Source organism: Micromys minutus (genome assembly GCF_963924665.1).
Source record: "Micromys minutus genome assembly, chromosome: 9".
NCBI classification, from domain to species: domain Eukaryota; kingdom Metazoa; phylum Chordata; class Mammalia; order Rodentia; family Muridae; genus Micromys; species Micromys minutus.
This window is the reverse complement of record NC_137978.1, coordinates 16,611,528-16,636,326: the sequence shown is the minus strand read 5'-3', so window position 1 is coordinate 16,636,326 and position 24,799 is coordinate 16,611,528. Positions and strand designations below refer to the sequence as shown.

The 24,799-nt window shown below is 37.7% G+C and overlaps 1 protein-coding gene and 2 pseudogenes across 3 annotated transcripts in view; all 3 read right to left on the bottom strand.

The window, feature by feature from the left end:
* The window catches only part of LOC308424003 (interferon alpha-12-like), a 47,182-nt pseudogene extending 40,552 nt beyond the window's left edge, over positions 1 to 6,630 (bottom strand). Inside the window, exons 1-2 of the transcript in view lie at positions 6,448 to 6,630; positions 2,762 to 3,042 (exon numbers count right to left, since the gene is read on the bottom strand). The product of the transcript in view is annotated as an interferon alpha-12-like (transcript). The remainder of the gene's footprint in view (positions 1 to 2,761; positions 3,043 to 6,447) is intronic.
* A 3,742-nt stretch (positions 6,631 to 10,372) lies between these two features.
* Positions 10,373 to 10,926, bottom strand: LOC308424004 (interferon alpha-12-like; annotated as a pseudogene). Its single transcript has one exon. The product of its transcript is annotated as an interferon alpha-12-like (transcript).
* Positions 10,927 to 19,662: 8,736 nt separating this feature from the next.
* LOC308424619 (interferon alpha-1-like) lies at positions 19,663 to 20,211 on the bottom strand (the record flags this gene model as incomplete). Its single annotated transcript, XM_080921683.1, has 1 exon — positions 19,663 to 20,211. One exon carries the CDS (start codon positions 20,209 to 20,211, stop codon positions 19,663 to 19,665), a length of 549 nt encoding a protein of 182 aa, XP_080777809.1.
* Positions 20,212 to 24,799: the final 4,588 nt, after the last annotated feature.

Here is a 24,799-nt window from a genome sequence, read left to right as displayed (position 1 = left end):
GTTATGTTAAAGGGAGCTTTTCATTTCTGCTTTTGTTAATTTGGATACACTCTTTATGCCCTCTAGTTAGTCTTGCTAAGGGTTTATCAATCTTGTTTATTTTCTCAAAGAACCAGCTCCTGGTTTTATTGATTCTTTGTATAGTTCTTTTTGTTTCTACGTGATTGATTTCAGTCCTGAGTTGATTATTTCCTAACAACTCCTTTGGGTGTATTTGCTTCTTTTTGTTCTAGAGCATTAGATGTGATGTCAAGATGCTAGTTTATGATCTCTTTCCTTTCTTTTTGGAGGCAACCAGAGCTAAGAGTCTTCGTCTTAGCAATGCTTTCACTGTGTCCCATATGTTTGGGTTTATTGCGTCTTCGTTTTCATTAAATTTTAAAATGTCTTTAATTTTTTATTTCTTCCTTGACAAAGTTATTTTTGAGTAAAGATGGTTCAGCTTCTATTTATGTGTGTGCTATCTGTTGTTTTTGTTGTTATTGAAGACTAGTCTTAGTCCATAATGATCTGATAGGATATATGGGATTATTTCAATCTTTTAGTATCTTTTCAGGTCTGTTTTATGACTGATTAGATGGTCAATTTTGGAGAAGATGCCATGAGGTGCTGAGAAAAAGGTATATTCTACTCCTCTAGCTTGTTTTTGGGACTATTTACTTAGAAAATAGTTTTTCAGCCTTTTAATCTGAGGTAATGTATGCCTTTTTCAGTGACATGTGTTTTTTTGTATGCAGCAAAATGTTGGGTCCTCTTTATATATCTAGTGTGTTAGTGTACATCTTTTATTGGGGAATTAAGTTTATTGTTGTTGAGAGATATTAGAAACCAATAATTGTTGCTTCCTGTTATTTTTGTTGTTAGGTGTGTAATTATGTTTATGTGACTATTTTGGGGGGTTTAGTTGAAAGAAGCTTACTTCTTGCATTTTCTAGGGTGCAGTTTTCCTATTTGTGTTAAAGTTTTCTTCCTATTATTCTTTGTAGGGCTGGATTTGTGAAGAGATATTGTGTAAATTTGGTTTTGTCATGGAATATCTTGATTTCTTTATTTATATTAGTTGAGAGTTTTGGTGGATATAGTAGCCTAGGCTGGCATTTATGTTCTCTTAGGATCTGTATTACATCTGCCCAGAATCTTGCAGCTCTCATAGACTCTGTTAAGAAGTCTGGTGTAATTCTGATTAGTTTGCCTTTATAAGTTACTTGACCTTTTTTCCTTCATGCTTTTTAATATTCTTGGTTTTGTGCATTTGGTGTTTTGGCTATTATGTGACAGGAGAAATTTCTTTTCTGGTGCAATCTATTCTGGTTTCTGTAGGATTCTTGTGTTTATGGGAATCTCTTTTTTATGTTGGGGAAACTTTCTTCTATGATCTTGTAGAAGATATTTACTGGCCCTTTAAGTTGAGAATTTTTGTTCTCTATATATCTGTTATCCTTAAGTTTGATCTTAAAATTGTGTCCTGGATTATCTGGATGTTTTGGGTTAGGAGCTTTTTGCATTCTGCATTTTCTTTGATGTTTTGACAATGTTTTCTATGTTATCTTCTGACCCTTAGATTCTCTCTTATCTCTTTTGATGCTCATGTTTATGACTCCTGATCTCTTTCCTAGGTTTTCGATCTCCAGGGCTATCTCCCTTTGTGATTTATTTATTGTTTCTATTTCCGTTTTTAGTTCCTGGATAGTTTTGTTCAATTCCTTCATCTGTTTGGTTTATGTTTATATTTCCTTTTTAAGGGCATCTACCTGTTTACCTGTGTTATATTCTATTTTTAAGGGAGGTATTTATGACCTTCTTAAATTACTCTAACATCATCTTGAGTTGTGATTTAAAACAGAATTCTGCTTTTCCGGTGTCTTGGGGTATCTAGGACTTTCTGCAGTGTGGGAACAGGGTTCAGATTATGCCAAGTGACATTGGTTTCTGTTGCTTAGGCTCTTGGAATTGCCTCTGGTCATGTGCTTATCTCTAGTGTTAGCTAGTCTTGCTGATTCTGACAGTGACTTGACCCACCTGTAAGCATTTGTGTCAGCAATACTGGGGAACCAGCTATCTTCCAACAGGTTCTAGGTACAGAGAGTTGTGGCACAGGGTGAGCTCAGGGCACAGAAAGAAACAGAAAGGATCATGTTTCAAGTTGCATGTAGATTCCTGTGTCCTGAAGGCTCCAGAAGGGTTCCTACCTGTGCTCTCAGATATGTCAGCACTTCTGGGTTACCAGTTCTCTACCAACATGGTCAGAATTCAGAGCACTGTGGCACATGGTCAGCTCAGGGAGCAGGTAGAACCAATATTTTTTTTTTAATAATTAAAGAATGAACAAACAAGCAAGTTACATTTAGTAATGATTTATAAAAAACATATTTGTACCACATTATGATACAATATATGTTACACCAATTAAATGGTTAAATAGGTGAATAAACACATAAATAAATATAAAAAAGTACTTGCATACATATATACACACACAAACACATACATGAATACATACAGAGAACTGAATGGAGAGAGAACAAATGCCTTCACAGAAACATTTAAACAAATTGTTTGAATTACTGCCAAAATGAGTGACAGTTTTTAGATGGCAGAATCTGAGCAAAGAGATACAATGTTCTAGTCCAGAAGAATCCTCTCCACTTTGGATGAGGACTCACTTTTTCTCTTCGCTGAGTCTTTGCAATATGTTGACTGAGAAAGATAGGGATCACCAGACTTCTGCTCTGAACACTTCCAAGGCAAAGGAGCTATGTTTCTTCTCTCTCAGGTAGACAGTGATCCTGTGGAAGTATTTCTTCACAGCTGGCAGGGAGTCTTCCTGAGTCCGGGGAGCTTCTTGCACCCCCACCTGCTGCATCAGACAGGCTTGCAGGACATTCAGCAGCAGGTGGAGAGCATTGCAGAATGTGTCTAGGAGGGTGCATCCCAAGCAGCAGATGAGTCCTTTGATGTGAAGATGGTCAGGACCTGCTGAGTCAGCTCACTCAGGACAGGGATGGCTTGAGCCTTCTGGATCTGCTGAGCATCCACTTTCTCCTGAGGGAATCCACATTGCATTACCTATTGATAAAAATGATGTGAGTTTGGTGAATCACAACTAAGGTGACTGCACACAGACACCTCCATCTCCCGAGAACTTTGGTTATTGAAGGTGAGGGGGAAAGACATAAAAGACCTTTCTATTCATATTTATCTGTCCATTCTTCATTAGACATGACTTGTGGATGTGACACAATTTCCCATTCCAAGATGACTTTGAAGGAAATGGAGTCTTTCTGAATTCAGTTCTTCTGGGGTAAAGTCTGATTCAGTGTGGAGGACCCTGCAAGGAAACAGAATTCTGTACAGAACTTGCCTGTTTGTTCTTTATAGGCCAGAGCAGTAGGTGTCTCTCTTTTTCTCTTAACTTTTCTCATAATTGAAGATGTGGTTTTCTTTTTCTTTCTTGCCTTCCTTTTTTCTTTGTTTTCTACTTTATTCTTTTTACCTTCACTCCTCTTCCTTGCTTCCTCTTCCTTCCTTTCTTCCTTTCTCTTTTTTTTTTCTTTTTCTTTATTGAAACACTCAGCTTTAGGCCATTAGAAACACTTTGTCTAAGATCTAAAATTAAGAGAAAATTTGTATACATGAGAGTTTCATTCAAACCTTGACCTCCTTGACTTTGGTTTCAATGGTGGTTATATGTTTTCAGAAAAAAAAAATGTTCACAAGGAGTCAAGGTGTGATGGTCAGCAGTGGGACAGTGAACAGAGCTGTCATGAAAAGAACAAGGAGCACACACTGGAGCTTCCTGCACTAGACAGAGTAATAAGGACAGTGACACTAAAATATAGGGTCTGTGAGAGTAGGGACTGTGAGTCTATCAGAGAGAATATGTACATATGTACAAAACCAACTACACATATATAAAATTAATGGTATTTTAAATCAAACATTTAGAATATCATATATAAAATATGCATTTATCTGTAATTCCACCTTCAGGTTCAGTCTAAGTCACTGAAGCCCATATATTCCTCGGGCATGAGTTCTTATTGAAAATTAAATTCAGTGATTATCTTCTGTGTCTATTGTGTCTAATGGCAGAAGTGTTCAGTCACTGCTGATAGACAGCCAGGGCTTTCAGTGCCTCACTGTCTGTACTTTCACAGTTACTCTTTCATCTTTCCTGAGGAGTTGGTTTGATGGTTGAAGTCCACAATTATGTTCTATTTCTCTTCTCTACTGTCATAGAAAGAAAACGCTGAGGTTGGTTTGTGGATTGAACCAAAAAATATGATGGAATTGGAAATGAAACCTGAAAAAGGAACTGATGTGTTATCTAAGCGACAAAGCAGTAACTAAGAAACTAAGTTGAAAAGGCCAAGATCTATGGCCATCAATAAGATGATGTTGTGGAAGTGACTGTGACCAGCTGATCTTCAGTGAAAATGTAATGCACATACAGCTTTCAGTACTATTTCTCTTAGAAGTATCTTCTTTAAAATACATGTGGAACCATGAAGATAACAAAGAACAAAAGCAGTGCTGGACTAGGACTGTCACATGACTGATTTGAAATTAGAGCTTACATCTAAGAGAGGTTCTTGCACCGGCCAGAGCTTACACAGAACTCTCTTGCCATCCCTGCCAATGAACAGAGACTCACAACTGGTCACTGATGAAATGAAGCGCTGATTTCATGGCCTCAGGAATCACTGAAGATGAGGGAGAAGAAGAATTGTAAGAGCCAGAGGCAGGGCATGATGGCAGCAGAGCCGTGTTCTTGACCACAACTGGGTAGTTACTCCTGTGGGCTGTGAGTGACTATGAATGAGAGCAAGTCAGACAAAATATTAGCAGAGAAAAATGGAGGCAACTCCACCTTCAGCTGAGGAACTGTGGCAGCAGATGGCTGCTGGGAAAAGAGATTCAGGGTACCTCAGGGTTTGTGCTCCTGAGTGCTGATACCCATGTTCCATGAGGTGGTGCTGTGCTGTAAACAAATAGTAGATCAAAGAAGATGGAGCAAAATAGTAGAATGTGATGGAGGAGAAAGAGAAGAAGAGGACATGGAGGAGGACAAGAGGAAGAGGAGGAAGAGGAGGACAAAGAGGAAGAGGAGGAAGAAGTGCAATAGACAGAGAAGTAAGAAATGGGAAGAGGACATATCCCAGAAATAAAGAAGTTTTAGTGGTGTATCAAAGGGTTAATTTTAGAGTCATTTCATTTCCTGACTGGAATTTATTCCCAGGACTGGTTTATGTGGTTATTATGAATGGAGTTAATTCCCAGGTTCTTCTTGACTTGCTTTTCTGTCCTATATAGACAGACTAGTCGTTTTTCTTGATCTGTTTTTTTTTTTTTTTTTTTTTTTTTTTTGCAATACATGATCTCACTCATATTTAGAACCTAAAAAAATAAACTCATCAATGGTAAGTGTTGATGACAGGTATGTGAGAACACAGAAATTAGATGTTAAATAATCCCAGACATACAGACATATTTGGTCAAAGTTGACTAAGTAATATCAGGAGCAAATTCTTTGGCTTTCTATGGCACAGCATGCTGTCTATACATCCAAAACAATAATATATACTAGAAGGAAAATGATGAAAATATGTAGGGTTTGTCTAAAGACTGTTCAATGTATGGGTCTATCATCTGGAATTTTTGAAAACTGTTCTATTGTACAATATTTAGAGTTTGGACCCTAATGTTAAAAATATTTATATTAAAAAGATACCAAATAAAATAATCCAAGGTGTCTTAAAAAATTTATTTGAATACAAAATAATTTAATTACAAATGATGACTTGCTATATCAAAAATATAAGATGGCAAGAGATAACATAAATATCTTAAATTATACTAATAAAACATAAATAAATAAATAAATAAATAAATAGAGAGAGAGCAAGAGATAAAACAAATCGTTGCAGATACAAATCAGGTTTACATGTTGAAAATAATTTCTCAATATCACTGAAACATCTTGGCATGTTGACTGGAAGAAATGAGCATATTTAAAAGAGATTGTATAATGTGAGCCGCAGTGTTCTAGTGTAGCAGATCCTCCCCACTTTGCCTCAGGACTCACTTCTCCTCTCTCAGTCTTTCCAGCAACTCGACTGCAGAATACAGGGCTCTCCAGACGTTTACTCTGACCACCTCCCAGGCACAGGGGCTGTTTTTCTTCTCCTTCAGGTAGACAGTGATCCTGTGGAAATATTGCCTCACATCCTGGGTCAAGGGAGCTTCCTGCATCTCCACAGGCTGCATCAGACAGACTGTGAGGTCACTGAGCTGCTGGTGGAGGTCACTGCAAAATGACTGGACAAGGGTAGCACTCCAAGGAGCAGATGAGTCCTCTGGTGTGAAGATGGTCAGGATGTCCTGGGTCAGATTCTGCAGGACAGGGATGGCTTGAGCCTTCTGGATCTGCTGGACATCCATCTTCTCCAAGGGGAATCCAAAGTCCTTTCTGTGCTTCAGGCAGGAGACAGGAGAGAGTCTCCCCATTTCTACCAGGACTCTCAAGGCTTTCCTGAAGTTATGAGTCTGAGGCAGGTCACATCCTAGAGAGCAGGTTGACCAGCAGCTCATCACTATCAGGATGCTGAGGAAAGCACAAAGTCTGGCCATTGTGGGTCTTGCAGATACTGATGGCTCTCTGGACTGTGTGTTTGAGTCTCCTCCTCCTGGTTCTCTGATAACCCTGCTGTGTGCATCTATCTTAAATAGAGACCAACACAAGTTTCTCCTTTCTGAATGCCCTCCCCTTGCTTTCCAATTCCCTTTTCACTTCTTTTACCTCACTTTCTTCTGTATTTTCTTCTCAAGTGTTTGGTTTCATCATTGCTTTCTCTTTCACTTCTGCCCTCAGAAAACTACTCTCCAGGGTTTCTCTTTATATTCCCACTATCTGTCATTAACTACAATTCCATAGATATACACTCTGTTTGAAATTCAAACATCCTTTTCATCAAGTTCCTCTTAGTTTTTAAAATTAATGTAATTCATTTTACAATTATTTTTAAATTTTAGTTATATCATTTATATAAATATTTGTATCAAAATGTAAAGTATAATGCAAAATATTTCTAAATTAGAAGTGTTGTTTTGACCTGGTAGTGATGCAACCCAGTTTAATCACAGAAGAGGTGAAAACATATCTGAGTTCAAGGCCAGCCTAGCCTACAGAGCCAGTTCTAGGACAGTCAGGACTGCACAGATGAAACCTCTCTCTACAAAAGTAATATTGATGTAATGGTATATTTAAATATTTTTTCATTGTTAAAAGGCTAAAACTTATGTTATTTTCTTATATTACATTCACTAACTCTAATATTAATTTTCATCAAAAGTAAATATATATATCAGTGTACAGTAGCTATTTATCCTTTGATTGTCATGGCAACTTGAGGGCTGTGTGTACGAGAATATTTATGATCAAGCTTTATAAGCTGGTTTAATTTCTGGAACTCATGACTGTGTGGACCAACAAGGCCTATATGGTGCCTCTGACCACAACATCAAAATAAAGGAAGCTTGCCCCTGTGTACACACTCTCTGTGTGCCACTGTTTCAGAGTGTGTCTGCCTCACATTCTCTCTGTGTGTCTCTCTGTCTCTCGGTCTCTGTCTCTCACACTCATACAGATTCACACACTCAAACATTTACAACCACACACTTATCATGCATATACATACACACAGACCCACTCTTATATACAGATGCACAGAAATGAACAAACACACTCACATAATACACACATTCCCACAAACCCCCAAATATGCTTATATACAGAGATAAACATTCACACAAACAAATATACACAGAGACACACAAATAGACATTCTCACATGTAAATGCACAGACATACTGACACAAAGGCATGCACACAGACTTACATACATACACAAACCCACAGATACAATACACACACTCACATACATAAACAAATATACAGAGAGACACACAAATAAACATTCTTGTATCTATACGCACACATACTCACACAGGGGATTACACACAGATTTGCACACATAACAAACACACAGATTCATCCATATACACACTGGCAGACTCACACATGCACAGACACTCACACATTCCCACAATAGTTAGACATGTATAATAACCCCCAATTCATGCACACACATTTTTACTCTCTCATATAAGACAGTTTTCAATACATGAAAACACAGTGGACAAATACTTAAACACACACTCACCCATGTATTCACAGATTTCCACATACACACATCATTGAAACATAAACACTCATACAGGCATAGAAAAATACACATATGCACGAATTTTCAGACATTCTCACAAACACTCACAAAACTTTGCAAACATGCACATGCATATCCTTAACAAATTCACATGAATACATACTCAAATATATGGAAACCAACACACACTTATACAGGCACACACGCAATTACATATAAACATGCTGAGTGACTCACAGGCACATAGACATACTCACATAGATAAACACATGCAGGCACACACACAGACACAGGCACACACAGAGACACTTATAAACAAACTCAAGAGTAAGTAGTAAGATACTTAAAGTTTCAAGGCTTAAATTTTTATGTATTTTGTCTCATAACTTTAGACTATTAACTCCATGGATTTCTGAATCCATTGCATAGTGGGAAGACCATGTGTCCAAAATTTCCTCATTACATTGTCTCCAAGAGGCAGACAGGCAAAGTTTGTAATTAGGATGGAGGCTCCTACCCTTCCTTCAGCAAAGCCTTACCACCTAGTAGACTACTCATCTGAAATCAATAACTTTTCATCAATAAATTTTGTTCCTGGAGGATGTGATGAAGTCTCCGGTGTCCTGTGAATGCTGCTGTCCTGAATACCAACCTCTGACATGTAGAAACCAAATGGTATTTTTTATCCAAGCCAAAACATATGGTGAGTATCTGAAATTTTTATTTCAATGCTTGAAATCTCAGAATCTGTGGCTTGAGTACTATTAAAACCATACAAATCAACATGCAATGTTTATAATTATGCTCAGGATAGTGTATATGAGTCAATCCCATTCTCAATGCCCTTATCGAATCACAGTAGAGCAGTTCTAGCTTCTCAATATGACCTCACAGCAGTAAGGGATCTGCAGTCATTAACATGTACCTCAGATACCAAAGTCATTGTACTCACTTTCAAAGTTTGGAATAGATTTAATTTATTTAACTGCAACAGTAAGTCTTCTATGTGTGATTTTATATATTTAGAACAGCCCTTCTCACTATGAGAATGAAAAAGTCACTTGTTTGCTTGTGGAGAAAGAAATTGTATCTAACTGGAATATTTGCTTTCAAGCTGTTGATAACCGTAGATTTTTATGTGTCCAGGGTTTACACTGACATACACTTGGGTTCAAAGTCCCCTTGCCATCTAAGTCTGCTAACAGTGGTGATGGTTTCATTAGCTTTGCAGACTTTCTCAGTGCCCTTCCATCTGCTGGGTCTCCATAGGCTTCTAATACCTCTGTTTCTGTCATTCCTGACAATCTACATAGGTGACTGAAGTGTGATTTTCAAATGATTAGGAAGATGAAAGAAATGTAGGAATCCAGGGAGTATGTCTATTTTGCTAGTACAAAGAGAACAGGGTCTTTATCCTTGTGTCTCTGTCTGAAATCCCATTACTCTTACTTTGAGATATAGCATGCACACACACAAACACAGACACCTCAGATACACTCATGCAAATACCAGTCCCTTTACACAGTTTGACAGGAGCAGCATATGATGCCTGATCCATGCACAGTGTGCTGTCTGTGCATTCAGAAATATACGAAAGACAGGAGAAAAAGACTTAGGAATTAACCATAAATGAATGAGAAGCAAGAGACAGGTATAGCTAATCGCCTGAAGGCAATGCAATGTCATATACATCTACAATACTTGGCAGCTGGGTTATGCAAAGACTTCTTTGCTGAAAAACACCAGTTTAAACAATTTGTTAAAAATAATTAAAGAATGTACAAACAAAACAAGTTGCATTTAGTAATAATTTATAGAAAACAGTTCTGTAACAAATTATGCAACAATAAATGTTACATCATATAAATAGTTAAATAGGTGACTAAATAAACATGGAAATAAATAAATAGATAGATAAATAGATAGATAGATAGATAGATAAATAAATACATGCATACAAACTCACACGTACATATCTGAATACATACAGAAAACAAAATAGAAAGAGAACAAATACTTTTACAAAAACATTTTGACAAATTGTTAGAATTCCTGCCAAAATGAGTGAGAGTTCTGAGATGGCAGATTCTGAGCAGAGAGCGACAGAGTTCTAGTCCAGAAGAATCCTCTCCGCTTTGGCTCAGGGTTCACTTCTCTTCTCTGAGTCTTTGCAGCATCCTGGCTGAGGAAGACAGGGCTCTCCAGACTTCTGCTCTGACCACCTCCCAGGCACAGGGGCTGTGTTTCTTCTCCCTCAGGTAGACAGTGATCCTTTGGAAATATTTCCTCACAGCCTGGGTCAAGGGAGGTTCCTGCATCCCCACAGGCTGCATCAGACAGTCTTGCAAGAGATTCAACTTCTGGTGGAGAGCATTGCAGAATGTGTCTAGGAGGGGTGCATCCCAAGCAGCAGATGAGTCCTTTGATGTGAAGATGGTCAGGACCTGATAGGTCAACTCACTCAGGACAGGGATGGCTTGAGCCTTCTGGATCTGCTGAGCATCCACTTTCTCCAGAGGGAATACAAAGTCCTTTCTGTCCTCAGGCAGGAGACAGGGGAGAGTCTCCTCTTTTGTGCCAGGAGTGTCAAGGCTCTCCTGTTCATGAGGTTATGAGTGTGAGGCAGGTCACAGCCTAGAGAACAGGTTGACCAGTAGCTCATCACCACCAGGGCCATCAGGAAAGCACAGAGCCTAGCCATGGTGAAAGTTGCCAATGGTTTTGGTCCTCAGAGCTGTTTGGTCCCAATCCCTCCCCTCTAGGTTCTCTGAAGACGATCCTGGGTTGATGTGTCTTAAATGAGGTAAACACTTATTTTTACTTTCTGAATGCCTCCCCTAACTTTCCAATTATCATTTCACTTTCTTTAACTCATTCTCTGCTTGTGTCTGCACATTTTTCTAAATTGAGGTTTTTTTTTATTGTTTCTTCTTCCCTGCTCCTCACCAGAAGGTTTTTTCCAGGTTTTCTTTTTCTAATTTGAATTTTCATTAAATGCTGTAGCACTGTTAAACTGTCTTTGTTTCAAATATTCATATTTTTGGAAATCATAATTTCCTTAAAAATATTCTATAAATATGAACTAAATTGATCTTGCAATTAATTACTTTTTATTTATATCATTTACAAAGTATTTAAATCAAAATATTTGACAGGTTTGCAAATTTATTTTAATTGATATACATTAAAATAAAGATGTTCTTTAAAATATTTAAAGTACTAGCATTGGGTTCTTAATGTTGCCTTCATTAAATATAATATAATACTATATACAACTTGATTTAATAATCACTGTATATTAGTCATTTATTTGATAATTTAGTGCCATTAGGAGGACACAGGGTGCAAAAAGGTTTGCTGTTAGACTTGATGAACTGAGTGTGATTCCTGGAACCCACAGTTGCAGTAGAGAACCAATGCATGTGCAGGAGCCCTCATCACTGCATTCACAGCACTGCAGGCCTGTGCATCCTTCTATGTATCTATCTATCTATCTATCTATCTCTCTATCTATCTATCTATCTATCTATCATCTATCTATCTATCTATCTATCATCTATCTATCTATCTATCATCTATCTATCTATCATCTATCTATCTATCATCTATCTATCTATCTATATATCTATCTATCTATGGATCTATGAATCTATGGATCAACTATCTATCTCTCTATGATTATTTCTCTATTTCTCCATATTTCTCCATTTCTCACATATACACAAACACACAATTACACATTCATACACTCATTCATTTGTAAAAAAATTGCCTCTAGTTGTCTGTAAACCTCTGGCTGCATTTGTCTTTGACACTGTGAATGCTTCAGGACTGAGCTTTTTTGTTCAGTGTTTATAGCAGCTTTTCCATGATTTTAACTTTCAGTGCATGGAATGTTCTTCTGATTTTATTTGTTCTATTTGAACATGATCTTGTGGCTACCTCTGCCTCTGACTATCACTTTCAAATCTTGTTCAAGCAATCTGAAGTTTGCTTTACCTCAAAGAAATCCACCAGGCTCTTGCACATTCTTGACTCCAAAGCACTTCACAAAAGCAATTCAGGTTGATTTATAATCCCAACTGACCTGTATGCACACCACAGTGTCTGCTTATAGACCCACATTTTTCTTCTTTTCTTTGTATCATTTCAGAGAGTATAAGATTCAGCACAACAACTCCATCTCACTAAACTGCAGAATAAGAAAATCTGCCTTCCTTATTTCATTTCCTGTATCAGACACCAGAATCTTCCTTTTTACAAGTTAAATACCAGTGTCATTATTTGTCACTTATTTTTTTCTGAATGTCGCTGTAGCTTGTACTTTCTCAAACACAAATATTGTAAAATTGTGGAGGCTTAATACTTAAAATGCTCAATGGGTCAGGAACTTTCTTGCTCAGTCAGGAACTTTCTTCCAGTAAAAGCAGAGATAGCTGATTGGTTTCTCAGAATCCATGGAAAGGCCTGTAGAGGAGCGTATGCCTGTCATCCTCACATTGAATGGAGACACAGACATGTATTTGAGATACTGTACTAGTCAGTGTTTTCAAGAGAAGTTGAATTTATAGGAAGAATTTCTCTCTTCTACTCTTTCTAATCATGTATACATGCATACACACACATGTGTATGTGTGGTATTAGAATGGCTTACAGAATGAGGTCTATTCAATTTAGAAAATGTCTGCCTATGAGTTTAAGTTCAAAGAATTCAGTAATTTTACACTAGGGTGAATTTCTTAACTGGTATTTACTCTGTGCCACATTGCAATAAAATTATGCTCTAATGTCAGTGAAGGAATGAATTGCTATCAAGGAATAAGCACACAGGCAAACAGCAAAAGAACCCTTCTTTCCTATATTGACATAGGCTACAGCAGAAAGCCTGGCACAGAGTAAAGATGAGTCTTTATACATCAAAGATCCTACTTCAAGTTTTGTCTTCCCATTAAATAGATTCTCATTAAAGGTGGATTTTCCCACTTCATGTTTAGCAAAGCAATCTCATAGGTGTGAACCTATGTTAGGGCTTTTAGGTAATTTCGCATGTACTCAGTTTTACATCTAAGGACAGCCATCACTTGGAAACAGGACAGTCAGTCTAGCTGCAAGGATGAGCCCTTTGTTAAGTGGGAGATTCTGTCACAGAAAATGAGGTAAAAACCGGATATTGATTGACATCTGGCCCCACTGTACACACACACAAATTTGGACATACAGCATGTAATAGAGATATTTTGTAGCTCATTAAATTGACTATTATTATAAAGAAAGAACAAGCTGTGTAGCAATACCGAAAAACAAAAGAACAAGTACAAGAATCTTCAGCCTTGGACTCACAATATTACAGACTTATAATTGTAAGTAGAGCACAGTTTTGGGACGTAAACAGATGGTTGGAATTTATTATGAAATAAAATTATTATGGAATTTAATAGAAAACCTGAGACCCAGCTCACTTTCATCATGACCAGTGGTCTACCTGCCCATAGGTCCCAGGGAGCTTGGAAAAGCTGTAGGAGCTTTTTGCATTCTAAGTGGAAGGGTGAGTCAACATCTTCTGTCCACATTCTACCCTGGAAGAGGCCACACAGAACTCCGGGTACAGGCAGAGGTACTGCCTGGAAGTGCACACTACTGGACCAGGGCCAGACCAGGGCCAGGTACATCAGGACTGGGATCTGCCATAGGAATTCACAACCTACCCTGAGAGAGATATACTCAGAAACAATCTTCCTCTAAGAGACCATGGTCCCACAGACCCACAAGAGAGACAAGCTCCAGTAAGAGACAGCAAGGTCACCTATAACAAGATGGCAAGAGTCAAGCACAGGACTCTAAGAAACGGAAACCAAAACAACCTGGCAATATCAGAACCCAGTTCTCCCACCACTGAAAATACTGGATATCCCAACTCACCAGAAAAACAAGATTTAGACTTAAAATCATAATTCATTGTAATAATGGAGAATTTTGAGAAGCACATAAGCAACACACTTAAAGAAGTACAGGAAAATACACAAAAGCAAGTTGAAGCCCTTTAAGAGAAGACACAAAAATCACTTAAAGAGCTAAAGGAAAGCACAAACAACAGGTGAAGGAACTGAGAGCAGAAATGGAAACAATGACGAAAAAACTAAAGGAGTCAAAACTAAATTTGGAAAACCTAGAAAAGTAATCGGGAGGTGATGCTAGCATCACCAACAAAATACAAGATATGGAGGAGAAAATTCTCAGGAGCAGAAGATAACATAGAAATTACTGATACAACAATCAGAGGAAATGCAAAATTCAAAAATATTTTGGGAAAATCATCCAGGATATCCAGGACACAATCGGAAGACCAAACCTAAGGATAAATAGGTATAGAAGAGGGATAAGTATATCAACTGAAAGGCACAGTAAACATCTTCAACACAATTATAGAATAAAACTTCCCTAACCTAAAAAAAGATGACCATGAACATTCAAGAAGCCTACAGAACCCCAGTTAGACTGGACCAGAAAAGAAATTCTTCCCAACACATAATAGTCAAAATAACAAAGGATCGAAACAAAGAAAGAATCAATATATCAATATACAGCAAACCAGTAACCAGCATCAAAGTAATTGGTGGGAAACTTGAAGCAATCCCACTAAAATCAGGGACTGGACAAGGTTGTCCACTCTTTCTACCTATTCAATATAGTCCTTTAAGTAATAGCCAGAGCAATAAGACTACAAAAAGAGGTCAAACAGATACAAATTGGAAAGGAAGAAGTCAAAATATCACTTTTTGCAGATGATGTGATAGTATACTTAAGTGCCCAAAAAAAATTCCACCAGAGAACTTTTACAGCTTATAAACACATTCAGCAAAGTGGCTGAATATAGGATTAAGTCAAACAAACCAGTAGCTATCCTCTACTCAAAGGACAATCATGCTGAGAAGGAAATTAGAGAATTAACACACTTTACAATAGCCACAAAGAATATAAAATACCTTGGTATGACCCTAACCAAGCAAGTGAAGGGTCTATACAACAAGAACTTCAAGCCTCTAAAGAATGAAATTGAAGAATACCTCAGAAGATGGAAAGACCTCCCATGCTTATAGATTGGCAGGATCAGCTTTATGAAAATGGCCCTCTTGCTTAAGGCAATCTACAGATTCAATGCAATCCCCATAAAAATTCTAATTCAATCATTAATAGAGTTGGAAAGAGCAATTTGCAAATTCATTTGGAATAATAAAAAACCCAGGATAGCAAAAACCATTCTGAACAATAAAAAAACTTTTGGAGGAATCACCATCTCTGAGCTCAAGCTGCATTATAGGTCAATAGTGATATAAAACTGCCTGATATTGGTACAGAGACAGGCAGGTAGATCAATGGAACCAAATTGAGGACCCAGAAATAAACCCAAACACCTATGGTCATGTGATCTTTGACAAAGGAGCTAAAAACATTCAATGGAAAAAGGACCTCTTCAACAAATGGTGCTGGTTCAACTGGCAGTCAGCATGCAGAAGAATGCAAAGTGATCCCTTCTTATCATCTTTTACAAAGCTGAAGTCCAAGGGGACCAAAGACCTCCACATCAATTAAAGTACACTGAAACTATTAGAACAGAAAGTGGGGAAGATCTTAAAACACATAGGCACATGGGAAATTTTCCTGAGCAAAACACCAATTGCTTATGCTCTAAGATCAAGAATTGACAAATGGGATTTTATGAAACTGCAAAGCTTCTATAAGACCAAGGACACTGTCAAAACGACAAAAGGGAAACAAATAGATTGGAAAAAGATCTTCAACAATCCTACATCTTATAGATGGCTAGTATCTAATATATACAAGGAACTCAAGAAGCTTTTCCCTAGTGAATCAAAGAATCCTATTTAAAAATGGGGTACAGAGCTACACAGAGACTTCTCAATGGAGAAATATCAAATGGCTGAGAAGCACCTAAAGAAATGCTCAACATTCCTAGTCATCAGGGAAATTCAAATCAAAACAACCCTAAGATTTTACCTGACACCAGTCAGAATGGCTAAGATCAAAAACTCAGGTGACAACAGATGCTGGTGAGGATGTGGAGAAAAAGGAACACTTCTCCATTGTTGGTGGGATTTTAAACTGGTACAACCACTCTGGAAATCAGTCTGGCAGTTCCTCAGAAAATTGGATATAGGACCTAGCTATACCACTTTTGGGCATACACCCCAAAGTAGCTCCAATATCTAGGAAGGGCACATGCTCAATAATGTTCATAGAAGCCTCATTTATGATAGCCAGAAACTGGGAAGAACCCAGATGTTCCTCCACAGAGGAATGGATTCATTAATTGTGATACATATGCCCAATGGAGTACTACTTAGGTATTAAATACAATGAGATTCCTAGGCAAATGGGTGAAACTTGAAACTATCATCCTGAGTGAGATAACCCGGTCACAAAAGAAAACTTTTCGTATGTACTCACTCCGCCTTCTCCAGAGACTTTGGTTATAGAGGGAAAGGGATAAGGACACAAAAGACCTTTTAATTCATGCTTATCTGACCTTTGTCCATTAAACATGACCTGTGCATCAGAGAGCATTTCCCTTCCTAGGATGATGTTCAAGGGAATGGAGCCTTCACACTGAAGTCAGTTCTGGGGGAAAGTCTGATTCAGTGTGGAGGACCCTGCAAGGAAAGAGAATTCTGTAAAGAACTTGCCTCTTTGTTCTTTGCAAGACGGGCCAGTAGGTGGCTCTCTACTTAAGTTTTCTCTGTAGATTTGGTTTTATTTTTTTTTCTTTCCTTCCTTCCTTTCTCGTTTTATTCTTTGTTCTTTGATCCTCCCTTCTTCCTCCTTGCTTTATTTCTTCCTTCCTCCTTCCTTTCTTCCTTTCTTTCCGTCTCTTTTATTCTTGAATTACTTTTCTTCTTTTTCTTTATTGAAACAGTCAGCATTAGTTCATTGGAAGAACATTGTCTTAGGTCTAAAATAAGGAGAAATTCTTATATATAGAGTTTCATTCAAACCTTGAACGCTTTCATTCTGGTTTGAATGGTGTTTACAAGTTCTGAGAAAAAAAAGTTCGCCCGAAGTCAAGGTGTGATAGACAGCAGTGGGACAGTGAGAAAGAATTAATGAGGAGAACAAGGAGCACACACTGGGGTTTCAACTTCAATAAAAGAGAAATAAGGACAGTGACACTGAATGATGGGGCCTGTCACAGCAGGTAAGAAAAGTTAGTCTATCAGAGAAAAAGCTGCATGTGCACAATATGTACATATATATACATACATATGTAAAATTCATGGTATTATACATTATGCATTCAGATAATATATACACTTATCTGTTATTCCACCTTAAGGTTCAGTCTAAGTCACTAATGCACATATATTCCTCAGCCATCAATTCTGATTGAAAATTAAATTCAGTGATTATCTTCTGTGTCCAATGTGTGATGTCATAAGTGTTCAGTCACTGCTGATAGACAGCCAGGGCTTTCAGTGCCTCACTGTCTGTACTTTTACAGTTACTCTTTCATCTTTCCTGAGGAGTTGGTTTGATGGTTTAAGTCTACAATTCTGTTCTATTTCTCTTCTCTACTATCATAAAAAATGATGTCATGGAAATGAAACATGAAAAAGGAAATGAGGTGTGATCTAAGCAACAAAGCAGTAACAAAAATGTAAGAAACTAAGATACAAAGGCCAAGGTCTATGGCCATCAATAAGTTAATGTTGTGGAAGTGACTGTGACCAGCTGATCTTCTATGACAATGTAATGCACATACAGCTTTCAGTACTATTTCTCTCAGAAGTATCTTCTTTAAAATACATGTGGAACCATGAAGATAACAAAGAACAAAAGCAGTTCTGGACTCAGACTGACACATGACTGATTTGAAATTAGAGCTTACATCTAAGAGAGGTTCCTGCACTGACCAGAGTTTACACAGAACTCTCTTGCCATCCCTGCCAATGAACAGAGACTCACAGCTGGTCACTGAGAAAATGAAGGACTAATTTCATGGCTTCAGGAATCACTGAAGAAGAAGAAGAAGAAGAAGAAGAAGAAGAAGAAGAAGAAGAAGAAGAAGAAGAAGAAGAAGAAGAAGAAGAAGAAGAAGAAGAAGAAGAAGAAGAAGAAGAAGAAGAAGAAGAAGAATTGTAAGAGCCAGAGTCAGGGCATGATGGCAACAGAGCCATCTTCTTGACCACAACAGGGTAGTTACTTCTGTGGGCTGTGAGTGACTATGAGTGAATTAGACCAAGTCAGACAAAATATCAGCAGAGAAAAATGGAGGCAACTCCACCTGCAGCTGAGTAACTGTGGCAGTAGATGGCTGCTGGGAAAAGAGATTCAGGCATCCTCAGGGAAGGGGCCCCTGAGAGCTGATACCCATGTTCCATGAGGTGGTGCTCTGCCTTAAACAACTAGTAGTTCAAAGGAGATGGAGCAAAGTAGTAGGAGGAGAAATAGGAGAAAGAAAAGAAGAAGGAGGAGGAAGTGTTACAGCCAGAGAACAAATGGGAAGAGGACAGCTCCAGGAAACGAAGAAGTAATACTAGTGTTCTAAAGGGTTAGTTTTAGAGTCATTTAACTTCCCTACCGGGATTTATTCTCAGAACTGGTTGATGAGGTTATTGTGAATGGAATTAATTCCCAGGTTCTTCTTGACTGCTTTTCTGTCCTATATAGAAAGGTTAGTCATTTTTCTTGATCTGTTTTTACTTGTTATACATGATGTCACTTAGATTTAGAACCCAAAACAATTAAACTCGATAATAGTAGATGATAGGTATGTGAGATCACAGGAATAAGATACTACATAATCCAGGGCATATTTGGTCAAAGCTGACTAAGACATGTGAGGAACAAGATTCTCTGGCTTTCTACTGCACAGCATGTTGTCCATACACCCAGAACAATACTATATACTAAAGAGAAGATGTTGAAAATATTTAGGGTTTGTCTAAATACTGTGTAGTGTATGTGTCTATCCTCTGGGATATTTGGAAACTCTTTATTTGCACAATATTTACAGTGTAGACTCTAATTTTAAAATTTTGGATAATGTTAAAGAGGTATCAAATTAAATAAACAAAAGTGTCTTATAATCCAAATTTATTTGAATACAAATAATTTATTTACAAACGACGATTTGCTATATCAAAAATATGGATTGCAAGAGATAACATCAATATCTTAAATTGTACTAATAAAACATAAATAAATAAATAAAACTATAAATAAATAAAACTATAAATAAATAAACCAAATTCATGAAGATAGAAAACAGTTTTACATATTGAAAATAATTGCTCACTATCACTGAAACATCTAGGAAGGTTGATTGTATCCATACTGAAAGAAATGAACATATTTAAAAGAGTGCCTATAATGTGAGCCGCAGTGTTCTAGTGTAGAAGATCCTCCCACTTTGCCTCAGGACTCACTTCTCCTCTCTCAGTCTTTCCAGCAACTCGACTGCAGAATACAGGGCTCTCCAGACGTTTACTCTGACCACCTCCCAGGCACAGGGGCTGTGTTTCTTCTCCTTCAGGTAGACAGTGATCCTGTGGAAGTATTTCCTCACATCCTGGGTCAAGGGAGCTTCCTGCATCCCCACATGCTGCATCAGACAGGCTTTGAGGTCACTGAGCTGCTGGTGGAGGTCACTGCAAAATGACTGGACAAGGGGAGCATTCCAAGGAGCAGATGAGTCCTCAGGTGTGAAGATGGTCAGGATGTCCTGGGTCAGATTTTGCAGGACAGGGATGGCTTGAGCCTTCTGGATCTGCTGGGCATCCATCTTCTCCAAGGGGAATCCAAAGTCCTTTCTGTGCTTCAGGCAGGAGACAGGGGAGAGTCTCCCCATTTCTACCAGGACTCTCAAGGCTTTCCTGAAGTTATGAGTCTGAGGCAGGTCACATCCTAGAGAGCAGGTTGACCAGCAGCTCATCACTATCAGGATGCTGAGGAAAGCACAGAGCCTGGCCATTGTGGGTCTTGCAGATGCTGATGGCTCTCTGGGCTGTGTGTTTGAGTCTCCTCCTCCTGGTTCTCTGATAACCCTGCTGTGTGCAGCTATCTTAAATAGAGACCAACACAAGTTTCTCCTTTCTGAATGCCCTCCCCTTGCTTTCCAATTCTCTTTTCACTTCCTTTACCTCATTTTTTTCTGTGTGGGTATTTTCTTCTAAAGTGTTTCGTTCCATCATTGCTTTCTCTTTCACTGCTACCCTCAGAAAACTACTCTCCAGGGTTTCTCTCTATAGTCATCCTATCTGTCATTAATTACAATTTCACAGATATACAGTTTCAGTTTGAAATTTACACATCTATTGCATCAAGTTCCTCTTAGTTTGTTTGTTAAAATTAATATAATTCATTTTACAATCTTTTTCAATTTTATTTATACCATTTACATAAATATTTGTATCAAAATGTAAAGTATAATGCAAAATATTTCTAAATTAGAAGTGTTTTTTTGACCTGGTAGTGGTGCAACCCAGTTTAATCACAGAAGAGGTGAAAACATATCTGAGTTCAAGGCCAGCCTAGCCTACAGAGCCAGTTCTAGGACAGTCAGGTCTGCACAGATGAAACCTCTCTACAAAAGTCATAGTGAGGATGGTATATTTTAAATTTTTTCATTGTTAAAAGGCTAAAACTTAAGTTATATTCTTTATATTACATTCACTAACTCTAATATTAATTTTCATCAAAAGTAAATATATTCATCAGTGTATAGTAGTTATTTATCCTATGATTGTCATGGCAACCTGAGGACTGTGTGTACAAGAATCTTTATGAATAAGCTATATAAGCTGGTTTTAATTTCTGGAACTCATGACTGTGTGGATCAACAAGGCCTGTATGGTGCCTCTGACCACAGCATCAAAATAAAGGAAGCTTGCTTCTGTGCACACACTCTCTGTGTGCCACTGTTTCAGAGTGTGTCTGCCTCACATTCTCTTGTGTGTCTCTCTGTCTCTCTGTCTCTGTCTCTCATACTCAGACAGACTCACACACTCAAACATTTACACCCACTCACTCATCATGCATATACATACACACTGACCCACTTTTATATAGATGCACAGAAATGAACAAACACACTCACAGAATACACACATTCACACAAACCCCCAAATACACTTATATGCAGAGATAAACATTCACACAATCGAATATACACAAAGACACACAAATAGACATTCTCACATGTATATGCACAGACATACTGACACAAAGGCATGCACACAGACTTACATACATACACAAGCCCACAGATACAACAATATACACTCACATAAATAAACAAATATACAGAGAGACACACAAATAAACATTCTTGCATCTATATGCACATATACTCACACAGGGGAATATACACTGATTTGCACTCATAACAAACCCACAGATACATCCATATACACGCTCACAGACTCACACATGCACAGACACTCACACATACCCACAATAGTTACACATGTATAATAACCCCCAATTCATGCACATACATTTTTTAATTATATAGAATGCTTTATTTGTAGAGTGTTTGTATTTAATATTACATGGAATTTTAGTATTGCATGGACTATATTAATATGATCCATTTACTATGTTGTAAATCCTTGAGGCATATATCTTAAAATACTTATAATCAAAAATTAAATTATAGAGTCGACTTTACTCTTATCCTTGTTCTAGACATACTGTCCACTCTGTGTTTTCTAGATTAGAAATTGCTTTATGCCAGAAGAAATGCTTTACTGATATCCAACTCAACCATGTATATCATATCAGAAAATGGAATTCAACAAATATTAATAAGTCTATACATAAACATCCATAGCATAGAGAAATGTATGTTCTTATATTTAACAAGTATACCACATTACTGTTTCTAGTTACCCAGAGGTAATTATTTGCAGATATATGAGTATATATAACATGCTAATTTTCTAAACAACCTATTGTTTTTTCTCCATATAATAACAGAGTACCTAAGACAATTTTCTATGAAAATCGTGTATGACTTCCTTTTGAATATTCTAAGGATCATTAGACAGGGATCACAAAACTTCTATATAGGTGCATTGTCTAAAAAAGATCCTTTCAATGTTATTCTTAAGCAAATATCATTAAATATTTTCTAATACATGACAATGTAATTTACAGGAGAAGCACTTAACTGACATGATCAGATGGTACCCATGACCTCTGCCTCTCTTACAGCTCAACCTTTTCACTAAACTTTATTATGCTTGTCACTGTAATTTTAAAGTCTAGAAAGGTCTTTTCAACTGTTTTTTTTTCTAAGAAAGGTGTATCTTTAAAATTAGGGTACATGTAAAGAAAATACCTTGTGCAATCCATCTAGCTTTAGTAGCAAATACTGCGTAAGTACAACTGAAATCATCTTTTTCTTTAATTGTTTTTCAGGCCCAGTCAAGGGAAGCCCTGTGACTGTTCCACATTCAGTACTTCCTTTCCTCCATCTCCAAGAGTATGTCCGTACCCTCACTCTCCACCCTACCAAGCCTCCCCATTCCCTGAAGCCTCAAGTCTCTTGAGGGTTAGGTGCATCATCACTCACTGAGTCAAGACAAGGCTGTCCTCTCTAGCATATGTGTTGAGGACCTCATATCAGCTGGTTTATGCTGTCTGCTTGGTGGCTCAGTGTCTGTCTCAGGCGTCAAGGTTGGATAAGGCTGCTGGTCTTCCTATAGCATCACCCTTCTCTGCTTCTTCAAGCTTTTCCCTAATTCAGTCAAAAGGATCACCAACTTCTGTCCATTGCATGGGCGTAAATCTCTGCCTCTAACTCTTTCAGCTGCTTATTGGGTCTTTCAGCTGGCAACTATGCTTTCCTCCTGTTTGTAAGCACACCATAGTAGACATAGTGGTGTCAGGCCTTAGGGCCTTCCCTTGAGCTGGACCCCAATTTAAGCTGGTCATTGTATCTCATTTTCCTCACATTCATGTCCATTTTTGTCCCTGCATTTATTTCAGACAGAAACAATAATTGGTTGGAGTTTTTGACTGTTGGATGGCAACCCCATCCCTCAAAATTGATTTCCTGTGTTTCTACTAGAGATGTACAACTTCCTTCTCTCAACTTTAGAGCATTTCATCTAAGATCCCTCCTTTTTAGTTCTGAGAGTCTCTCACCTCCCAGGTCTCTGGTACATTTTGGAGGATCCCCTCAGTTCCTATCTTTCAAAGTTACCCATTTCCATTTTTCTGCTGGCCATCATGTCCTCAATCTTGTTGAGCCAGTCACCCAATACCTGATCATGTTCTACTCTTCCCTGTCCCCTTTACTACCTAGTTCCCTCTCTTCCTCTCCCCTCTTAAAGGTATTATTAACTCCCCCTATCTTATCACCTTATCTTTAAGTAAAATTTATTTCTTTACAAAGTGTCAAACTCAATAGGGTCTAAGAAAAACAAGAATGCACACTCATTGCTGGCAACACAAGCTAATTTGCATAAAATGACACTACCAAGGCAAGGCACTCTACTGTCACTCTCATGTAGCAATGAGCACATGTGGAATGGGTACGATATAGTTAGTAACTGTGATGCACATACATTCTTATTCTATCATATAAGACAGTTTTCAATACATGAAAACACAGTGGAAAAACACTTAAACACACACTCACCCAGGTATTAACAAATTTCCACATAAACACATCATTGAAACATAAACACTCATACCGTCATAGAAACATACACAATGCACGAATTCTCAGACATTCTCACAAACACTCACAAAACTTTGCAAACATACACATACATACCCTTAAAAAATTCACATGAATACATACTCAAATATATGGAAACCAACACACACATATACAGGCACACATGCAATTACCTATAAACACACTGAGTGACTCACAGGCACATAGACATACTCACATAAAAACATGCAGACACACACAGACACAGGTACACACAGAGACAATTATAAACAAACTCATGAGTAGTAAGATACTTAAAGTTTTGAGGCTTAAATTTTCATGTATTTTGTTTCAAACCTTAGATTATTAACTCCATGGATTTCTGAATCAATTGTATAGTGGGAAGACCATGTGTCTCTAAACTTTCCTCATTACATTGTCTCCAAGAGGCAGACAGGCAAAGTTTGTAATTAGGATGGAGGCTCCTACCCTTTCTTCAGCAAAGCCTTACTACCTAATAGACTACTCATCTGAAATCAATGACTTTTCATCAATAAATTTTGTTCCTGGAGGATGTGATGAAGTCTCCAGTGTCCTCTGAATGCTGCTGTCCTGAATACCAACCTCTGACATGTAGAAACCAAATGGTATTTTTTATCCAAGCCAAAACATATGGTGAGTATCTGAAATTTGTATTTCAATGCTTGAAATCTCAGACTTTATGAATTGAGTACTTTTAAAACCATACAAATCAACATGCAATGTTTATAATTGTGCTCAGGATAGTGTATATGAGTCAGTCCCATTCTCAATGCCCTTATCGAATCACAGTAGAGCAGCTCTAGCTTCACAATATATCTTCACAGCAGTAAGAAATCTGCAGTCATTAACG